The sequence below is a fragment of the Strongylocentrotus purpuratus genome, unplaced genomic scaffold (genome assembly GCF_000002235.5).
Source record: "Strongylocentrotus purpuratus isolate Spur 01 unplaced genomic scaffold, Spur_5.0 spur5_scaffold_8, whole genome shotgun sequence".
Classification (NCBI taxonomy): Eukaryota; Metazoa; Echinodermata; class Echinoidea; order Camarodonta; family Strongylocentrotidae; genus Strongylocentrotus; species Strongylocentrotus purpuratus.
In genome coordinates, this window is record NW_022145614.1 from 26,738,391 (window position 1) to 26,756,252 (window position 17,862).

Here is a 17,862-nt window from a genome sequence, read left to right on the forward strand (position 1 = left end):
CTCTTTATAGCAGCAATATTTCAAGCTCATATTTTGAATATGCATATATAATGTAGTATAGTTAAAAGGATCCTTTGACAAACGAAATTAAGATATTTTTTGGGTTGACTTTGACACTTTAAATTTGAAAACATTGAAAATCCAGACATTCTTACCACAGGAAGCCTCGAAAAACAGGGATATGCAATCTTTGCTCCAGTAACAATTGCTGCAAGCGTTATTTTGTCAAAGATGTAGGATCGGGTAAGGGGCCATGATAAGGTTAAGCTTTTAAACTGTATATAGCTCTGGGTCAAGGGTCAAATCTTGTGTAAAGAAATTGGCCACAGAGCAACTGCAAGTGGAGCACATGTAATGTAAATCAAAACAGAATATCAAAATTAGCATTCCTGCATTCCTTGTCATTCCTAGCAATATAAACATCTCGATCATTCAAATAAATAACAATTTTTCACCGAGTAGGGTGAATATGTTTTTATTGCTAATTTTTGCCCTTTGGGTTTTAATTCCCCCCCCCCCCCCTGATAAATTTGTGTTTAAGACCATATTCACAGTATTTTTTTTAACATCTTTGCAAAATCGGGGCAAGTATTTTAATAAGAGACCCACATATATATACATGAACACAATAGTAGATGTTTGTGCCAAATACATGTAGAAGGAACTTTCTTGATTTGTATATGATACACAGATATTGCTTGGTACTGAAGAATAAATAAACTATTAGTATTAATGTTCCATATCTTGTTTTGACAGGGCAGTACTTAAAGGATAAACCAACATTCAATTTTTAACAAAACAATGAATCATATACTTGCATCCACATTTAAATACCCCTATGCTAAAGCCAGGGTAATTATGCTGCATTATGTAGAGTGCTTTAGAAACTTCTGATAAAGAAAGTGTTAGGCGCTATATAAGCAAATATAATTATGCTATTATTTGTATGTTTGAATGAATGGACCACAACACTTTTATTTTTTTAAGAAAAGATACCTTTTAAATTCATTTAAAATTTAAAAGTGTACTATAACAGCTAATCAATTCAACCAAGATAAATTTATCGGTTCTCCCTGCAATTCATGCAAATGGTAATCGATTGGGTAAGGTGCCACACAAAGATATATGAAAAAATCTAACATATTTACATTCAAAAATTAGTTTGAAAAATAATTCTCAAAATATCTTACTTACATGTATATATTAGCATGAATACTTTTTACATCTTTAACTTAGAGGGAAAGTTAATTCAGGGCATTTTGCTCTTACAAAAACAAAGGAGATATGTGCTTGCTGATGAGTGCCATAGCTATAGTATAGTAATAGTATATTTGTAAAGTGCTTAGAGACCTTGTATTAAGGGCTATAGAAAAGCTACATATTATTATTATTATAGGCCTAGTAGGCATTTTCATATTCCTCTATTAAAGAAACTCGACCAAAACAGCATTTTTGACTCCTTGGAATTCTTCAAGTCATTGAAAATTAAAATTGGGCTAGAAGTATCATGTCCACTTTAGAAAAGTGACAAGTCCTTGATTAAATCTGCGCATTTCTAAAAATCTATTAAAAAATGAGTGAATTCTACATAGATTTTTATTAAATAGTGAATATAAATGAATCACAATTTCAGTGTCTGAAACTTGGGACACAAAATAAATGCAATCATGCTGCATTCAGCGATATTTCCTTCACAACACTGTACATTTCTTTTCTTAATTGGAAGCCATGAACTCAATCTGTACATAGTTCCATCGGTATAATAAATAGCTGCAATGGGTGACCATGAGTATTATCACAGCAATAAAGGCAACTTTTCAAACAGTCATAAATATTCAACAAGAAATCAAGACTACTGTCACTATATACTCAAAATTATATCTTACATACTGCAACTACAAGCGGTTCAACTAAATCCATGGCCGAGTTTTTATAATAACATTAAATCATACAGCTAATTACTATTTTTTAACATTCCTAATTTCATAAAATAATTTAAATTAACAATTGACAATTTAATCAAGATAACGATGATCCATACAAATTAAAATCTTGAGTCTTTGGCATTAAAGTTGCATATCTAAAGAAAGCTTCTGCTTGTTTATTCAAATTTTTAGATAATGTTGTAATAAGAACTTTTTTTGGACAGCGAATGGTTTTAAAGAAACTTCAAATTCATTGATTGTGAGATTTAGTGCAAGTTGTGTTGCCTTCTATATTCTATATTTCTGTGAATATGTCAGCAATTTTTGGTTTTTTTTTTCCTTGTCCGTACGACTCGATAAACAATTCAAAATTGCAATTCTATAACCAGAACTCAAGATAATAATATCATTCCATTGAGAAGGCGTGAAAAATTAGTTTTGTCATCCTTGAACTTCTTCCGTTGCAGCTTCTTCTTGGATCTCTACAGTGACATCCTGAATGTTGCCCATGTTGTGAAGCCAGGTGGCCGCTGCCAAGTCCTCCTCAGTCACCAACCGACCTTGCTGGTCAAACTCCACCACAAACTGAGTGATTGCTTCCCCTCCCTCCCCTGTAGGTACCACAGCCTCGGTTGTTTCTGTTGTACAGACCTCTGTCTCGTTCTCCACCTCTGGAACAATGACAATAGTCTCCCCATCTTTTCCAAGCGCAAGCTCTTTGTCAACCAGGCCGACATAATCTCCAAGATTGTTGCCATGGATAGCTATAGGCACCACGGATTCTGTCTCCTGTGAGCTGTGGCCTGCCTGCGCTTCCCCCGCTGCCTTGGCCTCTACCTCAGCGGAATGGTCTTCGAGGGCTAAAATCACCTGCTCAAGTTTCTTCTGAACCTCGACCCTGTCATCCATGATGGTTACATTCCTTTTCTTGCCCCCTTTCTTGCCCGGCACGATGGTCACAACTGAGAAAGACTGCAGATCTTCCTCACCCATCATTTCCTCCGTTTGTATTGCTTCGGCTGCAATGTTCTCCTCATTCTTCAAGGCTGCAGCCATATGTAGATTCTTCAGAGTCACACTCTCTGCCACTTCAAAGTAACTGATATATTTCTCATCCTCAGCATGGTTTTGGCGTATGTGGAAGACATAATCCCTGAAAACATTGGTGGAATAGTCGGGGCATATCTTGCACTTGTACATCTTCAACCCAAAGTGAGATTTAGTGTTCAGAAGGTGCTTCCGCAAGTTTTGCTTATTGTTACACGCATACAAGCAAAAGGGACAGTGGTAAGGCTTGATTCCAGTATGAATGATCTTGTGGCGGCTGAGATGGGTTGAGAGACGGCACTTATAATTGCAGTTTGGGTAGTCACAGTGGAACGGTTTCTCACCAGTATGAAGACGGATGTGTTTTGTGAGACTGTACTTGGTGGATGCTTTATATCCGCAGTCAGCACACAGGTAAGGTTTCTCTTGAGTATGCATTCGCTGATGAAGCAGCAGTGATGATTTGAACTTGAAAGCGTAGGTGCATCCTTCAAAGTCACATGGAAAACGTCTCTCAAGGCTGTGTTTCATGTACTTGTGCTGCTTCATCAAGTATTCTTCGCAGTACCCCTTGCCGCATATGTCGCACTTGTAATCCTTGGTGCGGATAAGATGCGTTCTCATATGCCTCTCCATCCCATGTTTAGTCAGACTCTCAGCCTCACACAGACCACACTTGAATGGCTTGAAGCCCATGTGACGATACTTGTGCTTCTTCATGTCTGCCCATTGTACACAGGAGTATTCGCAAATATCACATTTGTATTTGCAGTCCGGGTTGTGTATCCGCATGTGATTTCTAAGGTTACCCCTGTTGGAGAAACACTTGTCACATTCTGGACAGCGATTCTCAACTTTGTGACCCATCTCACTCCGGTGTGTTTCCAAGAGTTCCTCCGTCTCAAAGGTTTCTTTGCACATTCCACATCTTGGGATAACATGGAATTCGTGATGACTTTCAAGCTCCTCCTGAGTCTTATATTTTCGGTGGCACTTGTCGCATGCGTAAAGGTCCACCGAGGCTTTCTGAGCATGACTGATGGATGCAAGATGCCTGGCATAGTGGCCTTCGTTCTTGGTTCTGTAAGAACACATGTTACATTCAAGAACCTCCCGCAGAACTTTGATTTTAGAAGGGCTTTCCTCTTCGTCGGCAGGTTCAACTGGACCCAGCTTAAACCTTTTGGCATGCTTCTTGGTGACGCAATGCACGTCTATCTTCTTCTTGGAGGTGCAATAGACGCGGCATACAGTGCAATAGAATTTACCATCTTTTATGAGGATCGATGCTTCTTGATTCTGGGCTGCAGCTTCATCTGTCATTGCAGCTACATCTTCTAGAAATCCATCGGAACCACCACTTGAGACAGCTTCGTGATGTTCTTCATCACCTTCTTTGTTCTGTACTTCATCGCCTTCCTTCTTCTGTACGTTTATACTCTTTTTCTTCTTCTTTGCTGCAAGCTTCTTCTGTGCCGCTACATGCAGTTTCCTTCTATTTTTCCTGGTCTTCTGATTCTTCTCTTGGAAGGCTCTCATCTTCACCATTTGACCAACTGTTTGATTTTCCTCCATATTCTCTTCAACCATCTCCTCTTCGACTGTCTCCTCTTCAACCGACTCCTCTTCGACTGTCTCCTTTTTAACCATCGTCTTTTCGTCCATCTTCTCAGTGACCGACTTCTTTTGTTTGTCTGATGTTGTCTCTTCTTTTTTCCTTGGCCTTCCAACCTTCCTTGGAGAACTATCCTTAGCTTTGTCCTTGGCTTTGGAATCCTTAGCTTTAGATAACTTGGCTTTTCCATCCTTTACTTTGCCATCATCACTAGACATCCTGGCTTCACTCCTGTCTATACCAGCAGCTAGATCTGCATACGATATCCTGATTCCTCTACGACCTGATCTCCTGGGGGAATCGGCGGTCCTCTCCTCCACTTTCTGTGACTCAGGAGTTCTCTGAGGGGAAGTTTGCGGGGAGGTTGCCTTCCGCTTCCTACCACGTTTCTTCGGTGAGCTCTCAGCATCCAGATCGCTGGGAGGGTCTATTGCCAGAGGCTCTCCATCAATCAGAACATATCCTTCGCCAGCCTTTTCTTGTGTTCCATCTTCCTCCGCATCTTGTGTGCCATCTTCCTCCGCATCTTGTGTGCCATCTTCCTCCGCATCTCCACTTCCTAAAAATGAAAGAAAGAAACAAAAATAGCATTTACTTTTTGACAATTATGATGGACACATGGACTTTTACATTATCATTTTTAATAATTTATAGAGATATTTCAGAGTTCTTGTAATAACAGGAAATAGTACTATATATTTGAACATATTCCATACATTAATTATTCCTGCACAATGAATGTGACAGTGAATGAGCAATAGCGAGGTAATGAACATACACTGTAGTAAGATACAGAAATCAGCTAGACATGTCTACTGCCAATAGAAGGGATGTGCAAATTATTGTTTATTTTTGTCTACTGAAAATATAAGAACAGAAAATTTCATTTTGTTTCTCCCTCTTACTACATCTATTCATACTATGTCAGAGAATCCTAAAATCATTGATACTTTTAATAAAAGTCCAGCTGTCGATTAAGACTTAAGAGAGCATTCTATGTTCACCTTGAACATGTTTCTCTCTGAAAAGCTGAAACCTGTACTACAAGAATGTACACCGGTACATAAATACTGCCTGTATAAGACTTACCTGCGTTTTCAGGGCTGGAAGGCTTATCAGCTGCTGTGCATTGGGACTGCCGGTGCTCCACGTAAGCCATCAACCCCTTGATCTCAGAGTCGCATCGCAGACAATAATGAACATCGTCTCCGGACTCCATGGTAGTACAGTGAGTAATGCTGAATGAAGTTTCCTGCAAGAACAGACATGTCTAGGTTATTGCAAGACTCATACCATCTCATATTCTCATTACAATTGTACGATTCTGATGTTGAATTGTTGTAAGAGCAATCCAACTTTTGTAAGAAGATGCATTAAAGTTGAAAATCAGAGAAACAATAGGTGAATTCAAGTTTGTAAACAACTGAACAAAATGATACAAAAAATTTGAAAATGTTTGGAGAAAAAAAACTGAGATTACTAAACCTGTGAATCTAAAAGTGATGAATTTGTCCATTATTAGCTTCGACTACTTGGGGACAATTCTCCCGTTTGCTTGGACACTACCCTGATAGCAGACTGACGTCTTAAAGACGTCATAAATTGGTCGTAAAGTGGTAAACACGTCGTACGTCGTATGGACGACGTAATTATGACGTCATTATGACGTCTTCAAAAGACTATTTTTTCCAAGATAATTTTTGTCGCATTGACGACGTCATAACGACGTCATAATGACGTCTTTAAAGGACTAATTTTTTCAAGATATTTTTTGTCTTCTCGACGACGTCATAATGACGTCTTTAAAAGACTCTTTTTTCCAAGATAATTTTTGTCGTATTAACGACGTCATAAAGACGTCATTTTGACGTCTTTAAAATACTATTTTTCCAAGCTAATTTTTGTCGTATTGACGACGTGATAACGACGTCATAATGACGTCTTTAAAGGACTAATTTTTTCAAGATATTTTTTGTCTTCTCGACGACGTCATTATGACGTCTTTAAAAGACTATTTTTTCCAAGATAATTTTTGTCGTATTAACGACGTCATAAAGACGTCATTTTGACGTCTTTAAAAGACTATTTTTTCCAAGCTAATTTTTGTCGTATCGACGACGTCATTATGACGTCTTTAAAAGACTAATTTTTCCAATGTAATGTTGTCGTATTGACGACGTGCTAACGACGTCATTATGACGACTATAAAAGACTTATTTTTCCAATGTAATGTTGTCGTATTGACGACGTGATAACGACGTCATTATGACGTCTTTAAAAGACTTTTTTTTCCAAGCTAATTTTTGTCGTATCGACGACGTCATTATGACGTCTTTAAAAGACTAATTTTTCCAATGTAATGTTGTCGTATTGACGACGTGCTAACGACGTCATTATGACGACTTTAAAAGACTTATTTTTCCAATGTAATGTTGTCGTATTGACGACGTGCTAACGACGTCATTATGACGACTTTAAAAGACTTATTTTTCCAATGTAATGTTGTCGTATTGACGACGTGATAACGACGTCATTATGACGTCTTTAAAAGACTTATTTTTTCCAATGTAATTTTTGTCGTATTGACGACGTCATTACGACGTCATTATGACCTCTTTAAAATACTATTTTTTCCAAGATACTTGTTGTCGTATCGACGACGTCATTACGACGTCTTTAAAAGACTATTTTTTCCAATATATTTTTTGTCGTATTGACGACGTCATTACGACGTCATTATGACCTCTTTTAAAGACTATTTTTTCGAGATATTTTTTGTCGTAAGGACGACGTTATAACGACGTCATTATGACGTCTCTAATAACCTAATCATTTCCAAAATAATAATCGGGTAAAGACTACAACATCTAATATGAGCATAAGTCAAAGTAAATAGGGCAATTATCAGAATTGAAATTAGGGAACAACTCCCCCCCCCCCCCCCCCCCCTCAAATGTCATTAGTCATTATAGATTGTGCAACATCTTAACACGCACCAAGGTCTGCAATATCGATCAAGACTAAACATGCTCGCATCTAGTTCAAACGGGAGTGTGTACGTGTGTGTAGCATAGTACTCAAGGCATGCAAGGCGTAGGACTCGACTACATGCACTATGCGATGTGTATGTAATGTATTTGAATTCAGAGTAAAAAAGCCGTTGCATCAAGTTTCATCCTCCTGAATACTCTCGTTTTCTCCTGCAAATTTACAGTATGGGTAAGTCCCAGAATTACCTAATTTATTTACAAAAAGTACATAAATCTATAGTTACTGTTTTTTGTTCTGAAAAGTTGATATGTAGACTCAATGTATGATCTTATGTCACTATAATGTCAGTGATAGTGAGCTCGGACTTTCAACACTTGGTGACAAGATTTGGAATGTATGATCCCATATATGTATTTTTATGTAGGGTCTTGATTGAAGGTATGCATGGCATGGGGCATCATTTAAAGCAAAACAGTTTACTCATTTGCCTACACATGGGCTGCATGGCTTTAAAGGGAAATCTAACTCGAATATACAACTGCTCTAAAAGACTAAAACTAAAAGAAAGCAGAAAAATAAGAGAAGCAAACTGATGAAAGCTTTGGCACTAGATCTAGGTAGACTCGTCTAGATTAGACAGCAATAACCATCTGATTTGGGTCATTTCTTTAATAAAACTGACATTTGTTGTCATTCCCCAATACAGATGGCAACCCAGAGATCTCGTACCGTGGGGGTGGCTATGTACATATTTTCGTCCACGACATTTTCTCCCCGATTTTCTTTGTTTGTCTAGATCTAATTTCCTGATTTCTAAATCAGATGTAAATTAACGCCATTACGAACGTGTAGATGGCGCACAGTTTTTCCTTCATAATCATTTTGCCTTCGGCGTAGACTAGAAAGGATGAGATTGATTTAGATGACTCCGGCAGCGAGAGTTTAACACGGCTTGCAAGATTTTCAACATGGATGTCGATTTTGACCCATAATTTCCTTAAAAGGGACCATTAAACGGATTATTTCAATCAAGTTAGTAAGTGGAACCGATGTATTATAGCCTAGGCCTAATTTACAATTGGATATGGACGAGGTAAAATGACATTTTGGGGGATTTTGGGGGCATAACCCTACGACCTGAAATGGCCGTGGCGTTATCAAGGGAATGTGTATAGACGGTTTCCGACTCTAAAGAGAGAGCCGGCCGACCCTACCCCAATAAGAGGCTAACGAACGAAAGAGACAGAAAATTCGGTCTAGGCCTACCCCAAATCAAGCAAATATTCATGAAATGTTCAAATAATGCCGGTCATGATTTAAAAGTCGTTATGTTTCTAACCTGTTTCTGGTCAATTTTCTTATTTTGGGGGAGTATTTTTTCGGAAAAACATTGATAGTAGTATACACTTTCTCACAGGTTGCATGGCAAACCGCTGCACAATACAAGTGCATACAGATGGAGGGTTGCGGGGGCACGTAAGTCTGCGTGAAGTGATCTACCTCCTCATTGTACGGTAGATAACTTCACACAGGCGTGCGTCTGCCCGCAACCACCATCGGTATGCACTTGTAATGTGCAGCGGTTTGCAGTGAAAGTGAAACCTGTGAGAAAGTGTACTACCGGCCCGGGCCCAGATGTCTGGAAATTGAGCATTACGTGTCGATACGTAGAGGAATAAAGCAGTGACTTGTGTCACAAACATGTAACCTTAAACAAGTCGTTTCTATAGTCTTTAGACAGCAAATTTATCTTATAGGCTACCGCTTATACAGAAATCTTTATCTGGAAATAATCGGTTAGACCTGTAAATGGTAAACAAAATTCTTTCCCCACAGGCTGTTCAAAGAAGTTTGTAGTATATGTGTTGCACATGCATACATTATCAACCATTCATTTTGTTCTTTATTCATTTTCTCATTTATTTGTAGGCATCCTTTTTTAACATCTTTCGTCAAAGAAGTGGATTCAAAGCACATTGTGGCCTCGGTATATTGATGTGAAACCATGCAGAAAATGCTACTCTCTCTCAACCTTGTGGATGTTCCCTACTTCCCTAAGGATCAGCAGCCTCTTGAAACAGTTGAAGCCATTATCGGTAAATGTGTACATGTACTTGTATTATTTCTGTACATTTATTTGTCATATTGTGCATGATCACTGAGACACTGACCAATTAGACACTACATAATGGTTCATTTCATTTGAAAGGCTTATTTCAGTTATTTGTCATGAGTTTCAAATATATTTTTAATTCAATTAATTTTAGATCACTAAAACCTGCAGGTATGTTGCAATAACCGACAATATTATGTGAGTTTCAAAGTTCAAACAGTGTTTTTTTACCCTTCAGCATAGGTCAAGGAGCTTTCATTCTACCCTCATCAGCAAACTACAGGAATGCCAGTTTTCAGGCAATAGCCTGAATTCAGGCCCTGGCGAGTTATTTTCATACCGTAGTTTAGGTTTTTTGTGTACAAGCTAGCACATTCTAGGTGATTTTTCAGGCCCTCTGATCAATTCTAACTGGCATCCCTGAAACTACAATTGTATTGATAATTTACCAAACAAAATCCTGAATCACGTTTTGCATTGCCCACAAATGTTTAAAATCCAAAGGTGTGTTGACTTTATGTTTGTGAGCAATGAGAAATTATTTCTGATAAAACTTACCAAGCAGTACTTTTCTGACATAATTCATTATTTAATTCATTGTTTACGTTCCAGTTTTAAAATATATAAAAGTTTGTCTTAAATTGTATTCCTTTCTTTTTGCTTTATTCATGCACTAGAATTCCTTGCGTCTATGTTTTCTGGATCTGAAAGCAAAGCATAATGCCAGAGATTCCACCCAAAAGCTAACCCATGAGTCCAAGCTGAAGAGGAATATTTCCAAATCGATGGCTCCACTAATCCGATTGGTGAGTCATGGCCCTCATCAGCAAACTACAATTGTATTGATAATTTACCAAACGAAATCCTGAATCACGTTTTGCATTGCCCACAAATGTTTAAAATCCAAAGGTGTGTTGACTTTATGTTTGTGAGCAATAAGAAATTATTTCTGATAAATCTTACCAAGCAGTACTTTTCTGACATAATTCATTATTTAATTCATTGTTTACGTTCCAGTTTTAAAATATATAAAAGTTTGTCTCAAATTGTATTCCTTTCTTTTTGCTTTATTCATGCACTAGAATTCCTTGCGTCTATGTTCCCTGGATCTGAAAGCAGTGCATAATGCCAGAGATTCCACCCAAAAGCTAACCCATGAGTCCAAGCTGAAGAGGAATATGTCCAAAATTACATGTAGATCTACACTCACCCGATAGTTAAACTGCTAGAAAAAAGGTTTTTTTTTCACTTCATTATAATTTATAGAGAGAGATTGGGGGAGGGGGAGAGGTGAGGTGTAGCCACAAACCTGAATGGCTAAGCTGTGGAACTGAAATTCCCATTCATGTCACTTACAATTTTAATGAATTACAGGGTGTACAAACTGACATAATAACAGTTTGAGTAAAAGATTCCAGTATTTTGCATATATTTGTAATTACTATTTATGAGGTTGACCTGTTTCACAATGCTTAAATGTAGTAGACTTGATATGCTCAGTCTCATACTCACCCCCACCCCCCATCCGCTTCTTATCAGTTCTTAAAACCTGTTGCAAATTATATATAAGTTGGTAATAGAGAAAAATTGAGTGAGTTAAATACAATACAAATCGATTCCATTATTAAGCAACTAAGACTTGTTCAGATACGGAACGTGAACCGCCAACAATTTTCGAAAATGATGCAGTTTGGTTTTATGTGTAAAGCGAATGGCAACAAGTCTTTGTATGTTTTGGACTGCGCATATTCAGTGAGCTTTTTTTAAAAAATAATATACAGAAATGTAAAGCATATTGAACTCTATGTCAACATTAAAAAAACTCTGAGATTTTGTTTTGCAGCATCATATCTGAACAAGCCTTAAAGGGACTTGGTAACATTGTTCATATGAGAGAAAATGATGCTAAGGTATTGACTTCAATGCTATACTGTATGTACACTTAAAGATAATCTGAACATTTGAGTTAAAAATAGACCACTATTGATGATTAAAATTGGGAAAACTGATCTAATCCATTCCTTAATTCTCCCAACTATATTTTTATAATTTGATTAAATTGAAGTGAGTGTAAATCATCACAAAGCAACGAATTAGCTCCAATACCTTTTCCAAATTTAGGCGTTGAAAGATTTTTAAAGGCCTGTTTTATATCTTATTTTCATGGAAAAACGGTTGGGGAAAATTGAAAATTTTGTTGGGAGAATTAACTGTTAAAGAGTGACACACAGTAGCGCCTTCAATGGAAACCATAAATACCTTGTGGTTTGAAAAAAAATTGGTAGTTAAAAGTATAAAATTCTTGGATTGTATCTGTGATTTTGAAAGCACAATATGGCTTACCTACATGTATATTGAATTTGCTGTTAAAATTTAAGTTAAATTTTAATTCTTTTGTGAAACTCCTGGGACTTGCCAAATGAATGTTGTGACATTAGCAATGGAATATATCTCTTTGTGCTAAACTTTTTCAGCATGTTTGCTATTTTATCTTAAACTGGGAAATATCTTCTGAATAATTATTCCACCGTCACCTTGGAATTGCCCAACTGAGCCAATCGTACTGGCGGGAATGTTATCTGATATAAATTGTATTTTATACATGAACTTCAGCTTCTGTATTTGCAACAAAACTAATTTTTTGATATTTATAAAGATGAATGTTGCCACTAATGCCTTTTCTTATATTTAAGTCATGTGCCCGTAAGAAGCAGGTTTCTAGCACAGAGAATAGGTACAGTTGAGCTGATTTCTGCACAGTTTTCTAATATGCTGTATCGCCAAATGTGAACATCATGGTTTTGACGGGCAAGCAACCATCATCAGAAAACTCTGCAGGTATCAGTGAAGCTCTCCCTGTTCCCCTTGCTGCCAACTTGTTCCTTTTGAGTGTAAGAAATAACTTAGCTAAGCCATGTGTTTATCATTTGTGCCATTTTTCTCCTGTGTGTGATTTAGATTGTATAGTTTTATACTTTATACTGAATTCTTGCCATGAACTTAGATATTCCCCTTGTATGTAACAAGAATTGATCTTTCATGCTCAGAAATTCTTTCCAACAACCTTTTGTTTTATGTGATAGTCTTTATCTGCATTAAAGTCTTGGGGTTGTCAGGAGCGGTTTTGCAGCATGGAGACGAGGTAGAGCTGCACTGATGAATGCCTAGCTTTCCACTATGCTGTTTTGCTGAATATGAGGAACTTCCCCAGTGTGCTGTTTGCTTGTCTACTAAAATACTGCGGGTATCAGTATAGCTTTACCTAGTCTCTATGCTGCTAACCTGCTTCCCACAACCGTATGACTTATAAGTTTAGCCAATATGTCATAGTTTCTTGTAGCACAATTTATAACGAAACAGATATCTTTGTGATGGCCTGTTAACTTTCTTAAAATAAATTATGAGACTGACAGAAATACACTAGGTATTTATACAGCATGTTTTGGAAGAAGTGTCAGGATAGTGATGAAAAGATTTTGTACCAATGGAAAACAAAGTTAGATAGAATAAGAAGGTATAGAAATACATATTTTATATTTTTGTTATCCATTTTCATACCATATACGTGTACATTAAAAATATGAAAATTACTTTCTGTTTGGCATGTATATATATATTATGTGATGCAATATTTGTTGCTTTGATTTTACTGTGTGATTGTTCAGAATGTGTACATGAAGTGACTTTTACACTTTCTTCCTTGATCAGGTGGTCGTATAGATGTTATTTAGAGGACAACAAAGACGTAAAGATCATGTAAGGATAAAAGGTACATCGAAATGACCAGTAAGGTGTAAATATCACGTCAAAATTTGATGTCCATACAACGTATACAGGTCTTTCTTGGGTGAAAGTTGACGTCTTAAAGACGTCTTTATTTAACCAATAAGACCTAAAAAGAAAATATGACGTCCATACAACGTCTTTATATGGTACAAGTTGACGTCTTAAAGACGTCTTTCTTTGACTAATAAGACGTTAAAATCACGACAAAATATGACGTCCATACGACGTCTTCCTATGGTACAAGTTGACGTCTTACAGACGTCTTTCTTTGACTAAAAGACGTAAATATGACGTCCATACAACGTCTTTCTATGGCACAAGTTGACGTCTTAAAGACGTCTTTCTTTAACTAATAAGACGTAAAAATCACGTCAAAATATGACGTCCTTGTGACTACGTGCGCGGGTGCAAAATCAAGTCTTTTTGACGTCGTGTTATGTCGTCTTAAAGACGTCTTTCTTTAACTAAAAGACGTAAATATGACGTCCATATGACGTCTTCCTATAGTACAACTTGACGTCTTAAAGACGTCTTTCTTTGACTAATAAGACGTAAAAATCACGTCAAAATATGACGTCCTCGTGACGACGTGCGCGGGTGCAAAATCAAGTCTTTTTGACGTCGTGTTATGTCGTCCTAAAGACGTCTTTCTTTAACTAAAAGACGTAAATATGACGTCCATATGACGTCTTCCTATAGTACAAGTTGACGTCTTAAAGACGTCTTTCTTTGACTAATAAGACGTAAAAATCACGTCAAAATATGACGTCCTCGTGACGACGTGCGCGGGTGCAAAATCATGTCTTTTTGACGTCGTGTTATGTCGTCTTAAAGACGTAGTACAAGACGTAAATATGACGTGATATTTACCAGTCTCTGCTATCAGGGTAAATATCATGAATTCCATTTTTCTGCTTGGTAATTACTCTTTCACTAGTTTAATAGCTCCATTCATACTATTCTATACTCCACACATGAAATCTGTTCAGCAAATAAACCAAATTAAGAAACAAATCTTACATCATTTTGGGTGAAAGAGCTAAGTGAAACAACATTCCTTTTGGATAGTGATCTTACCCTTCAAAAAAAAAATGCAACTTCATAATCATATTGTATCCTACATTAATTAATTCAAACAATCTCTCTCTTTCTTTTCCTTTCTTCCTGCATTAATTCTTTACAACAGCTTTCTATCAAGATTGGAATTCCCTTTGAATCATAGTTTCACATATTTTTTTAGGATGGCACTATTTAAAGGTACTATGTCCCTTTTGCAGACAACCTCAAATGCTGTAGAACTTTGCAGAAATTATGAATATGTCATGTATGTCCTATCTGTGAAATTTAAACGTTAGCAGTGTCCTCATATTCAAATTATGCAAGGAAACCCGTTTACTTGCTAGACTTCACTGTCAGACACTATAGAGTGAGTGACTGGCTTTTTTTCTTCTTTGGTAATAACATACATGAGTTGTAAAGGGTACATGAGCAGTTGTCTACATCAATAACCCACTTCTTGTGATGGCCAAGATTAAACTGATTGAATCTTTGCGCAGCATAAAACGTATGACCATTCGGTACAATTGTCTGAAAATCAAGACTATTACTTTTGGGCTCTATAGCCCTAAAGTCGATTTGACAACCAATAGTCGTTATTTTCCCACTTGAAGACATTTTCAAGCCCCACCTTTTTTAGGGAAGTTCTAAATTAGTATTATCTTTCAAATGCAGTTGGAATTTAACTTTTTCATTTTTTGGGCCTGCAAATGGGACATAGTACCTTTAATTTGGAAAGAAAATCTGATGAAATGTTACAAGTGCAGTACCTTCCACTTTTTTTCCTTCAGAACCGGTAAATCAATTCATTGATACTTGTCACAGGCCAATATGTGTACGGTAGGCTACATTCTCCATTTTGACTTTGTACTTTGGATCCAGAAGGACATCAACTCAAAACACAGAGCTAATGTCATTTTGGCTCTGAACAGACATTGTGTCAAAGTAAGGTAGGGGATTCATGATTGATAGCAAGCTTTACAGTTAGAATGTCTGGGTGAAAAGTTGCAACTTCTTTTCTAAATCAAACTGTCAAGACTTGATTATATGGTACCGATTATCCTTATACATGTAGATATAGAATATCAAGGGCAAACTTTTCGCGTAACTTAAAGTTAGATAGTTAATCCCCTCCTTGCATTTGCACATGCAGCACGTTAGTGAATACCGTCAGTAGGGGCGCTGGTCCGAGAATAAGGATCGTCTTCATAAACAAGCATCACCTTTGTAAACGTGGACCGATATGCGTTTTCGCAGACTTTTTTTGATCGCCGAGTTGGCGATGCGAAAAATGGATTTTCTTGATGCTCTTACATTGACTTTGTACCGAGACTTTCACATTAGGTTCTATGAGCAATAAATCCTTGGGAAGATGGACAACCCATAATAGTAGACGGTGAACTAGATCTAGACCTCTAGGCCTAGGGTTATTTTCCCACTGGGATTCCATTTTTCGTATCACCAGCGGGCGGTTCTGTAACCCGAAACCTGCAGAGCGCCGATGAAAAAAAATGTACGCGAAAATGCAGACGATCCTTATTTTTGAGGACGCATTTTTTTCTGCGTTTATGAAGACGATCGTCATTTTCGGACCAGCGCACAAGCACAACGTTGACAAATGCCAGTTTTACCTTCTTTTTTTTAAAGAAATTTCAAAGCCACTTCTTTCTATCCATAATCCAGATCATCATCATGGGCCACTTGAACTGAAGAGCACAATCCTCCCATGATCCCACCCCCTGAAATTCCAGGGACACAACCACGCGACCCGCTTAGTTAGCAGCGCGCAGTACAGCCGCGGATTGGCCTAGGGAGCGCCAGCGCCAGTAGTAGGGGAGGAATGTTCGCAGGGAGCTGCTTTAGTGAGTCGTGCTGGCTCAAGCACCGGAACCAACGTAACCAGTGTGTACCGTATACATTTTTCCGTTGAAACGAACCCGTCGCGTTCTACCGTATCCTGTAGCACGCGCACAACATACGAAAGCACAACTTCATCACACTCAGAATGTAGCGAAATATAAATGATTTCCATGTCCAAAAATTATATTTAGCATGATGAATTTGTTCTTTAATATTTAATTTGAATATTAATGTTATTTTCTTGTTGAAATTTGTAAAATTCAAGACAGATTAGCTTACCAAAATTACAACAATCTCTGAGAAAATATTGGCGCTCGTTTAATTATCCGCTACCATAATGATGACTATGGAAAGCAAAATGTAAACTCGTAAAATGTACAGATACCGAATTTTCACCACAGAACCACTCACATATCCCTGACAGAACTGAAAATATTTTCAGTCCTGTGATTTAACCAGCGCCTCCTTCCCCCCTGGTCGATTACCAGCCATTTTTAAATTTCAGTGAGTGGATAAAAGATTCACTCAGTTCAATGGCGGCACTCCCGGGGGACAGGGGGCACATTGCCCCCCTCCCCACTTTTTCAAGTACCCCGAAAGTGCCCTTTTTTACATAGAAAAAGCGTCCCTAATTATACTTTGAAAATTGCCCCTATTTCTTTGTTGAAGTTCCCCTTCCCATTTTCACATCCGACAAGTTCCCACTTTACTTTGCAATAAGTGTCCATTCTCCATTCTCATAAACGCCCTTTTTAATATCAAGTAAGTGTCCCTTTTTCACTACGAGAAGTGCCACTTTTCACTCAGTTGATAAATGCCCCTACACTCTGATAATTGCCCTATTCAAATCTGAAAGGTTTCCATTTTACTCTGACTAGTGCCCCTTTTAAGCGCACCTTTTATTTTCATATGTGCCCCCTTTTTCTTTCTAATAAGGGACATATCCCCTTTTCATAAATGCCCCAATCAACATTTGATGGATGCCCCTCTTCCGTCACGACAAATGCCTCTTTCCTGTTCTCATAAGTGCCTTTCTTCATCCCTGGTGAGCAGGGCCGTAGCCAGAGTTTGATGGGTTTTTTTTTTGGGGGGGGGGGCACATACATGTTATTGATCGACGTCCTGGGGAGGGGTCTAAAAAAGTTCAACCAATCTTTGAAATTTGTTGGGGCACGTCCCCCCCCCCCCTCCCTGTGGCTACGGGCCTGCTGGTGAGTGCCTCTTTTCATTGTTTTAACGTGATCCTTTTCTTTTTTAATAAGTGTCTCATCCGTTTCCACAAGTGTCGTCTTTTCCTCTCATCATTAACCGTGCCCCTAATTTAAAGCGCCTAAGGGCAATTTCCCTAAGCTCGCTCGCATTTAACGATGATATTATTATATTACTTATCGAAGGTCTTTTCAGACTTCCTATATGAGCTTATAACCCCATTAGGAATGGGTTTTTTCCTCTTTGTAATACACTGTCGC

At 37.7% G+C, this 17,862-nt stretch overlaps 1 protein-coding gene and 1 long non-coding RNA gene across 3 annotated transcripts; one reads left to right on the forward strand and one right to left on the reverse strand.

Annotated features, from left to right (window-relative positions):
* Positions 1–977: 977 nt before the first annotated feature.
* Positions 978–16,748, reverse strand: LOC580656 (zinc finger protein 37). Of its 2 annotated transcripts, none has more exons than XM_780702.5 (3): positions 16,673–16,748; positions 5,677–5,839; positions 978–5,146 (listed from the first exon to the last, which is right to left on the reverse strand). In XM_780702.5, the coding sequence occupies exons 2-3, from the start codon at positions 5,804–5,806 to the stop codon at positions 2,367–2,369; spliced, it is 2,910 nt and encodes a 969-aa protein (XP_785795.3). In that variant the 5' UTR covers positions 5,807–5,839; positions 16,673–16,748; the 3' UTR covers positions 978–2,366. The 2 variants fall into 2 exon arrangements, with proteins under 2 accessions (XP_785795.3, XP_030830944.1); XM_030975084.1 differs by lacking the exon at positions 16,673–16,748 and adding an exon at positions 16,165–16,317.
* LOC115920139 lies at positions 7,711–11,453 on the forward strand. The gene is made up of 4 exons (XR_004062194.1): positions 7,711–7,806; positions 9,508–9,674; positions 10,369–10,497; positions 10,774–11,453. It is a non-coding gene; the product is annotated as an uncharacterized LOC115920139 (long non-coding RNA).
* Positions 16,749–17,862: the final 1,114 nt, after the last annotated feature.

Bases quoted from the DNA above. Each gene is read 5' to 3' on its own strand.
- LOC580656 (XM_780702.5), bottom strand. From the start codon at position 5,806: ATGGAGTCCGGAGACGATGTTCATTATTGTCTGCGATGCGACTCTGAG. The intron at 5,147-5,676 runs GTAAGTCTTATA...TTTCATTTTTAG, and splicing joins TTCCAGCCCTGAAAACGCAG to GAAGTGGAGATGCGGAGGAA.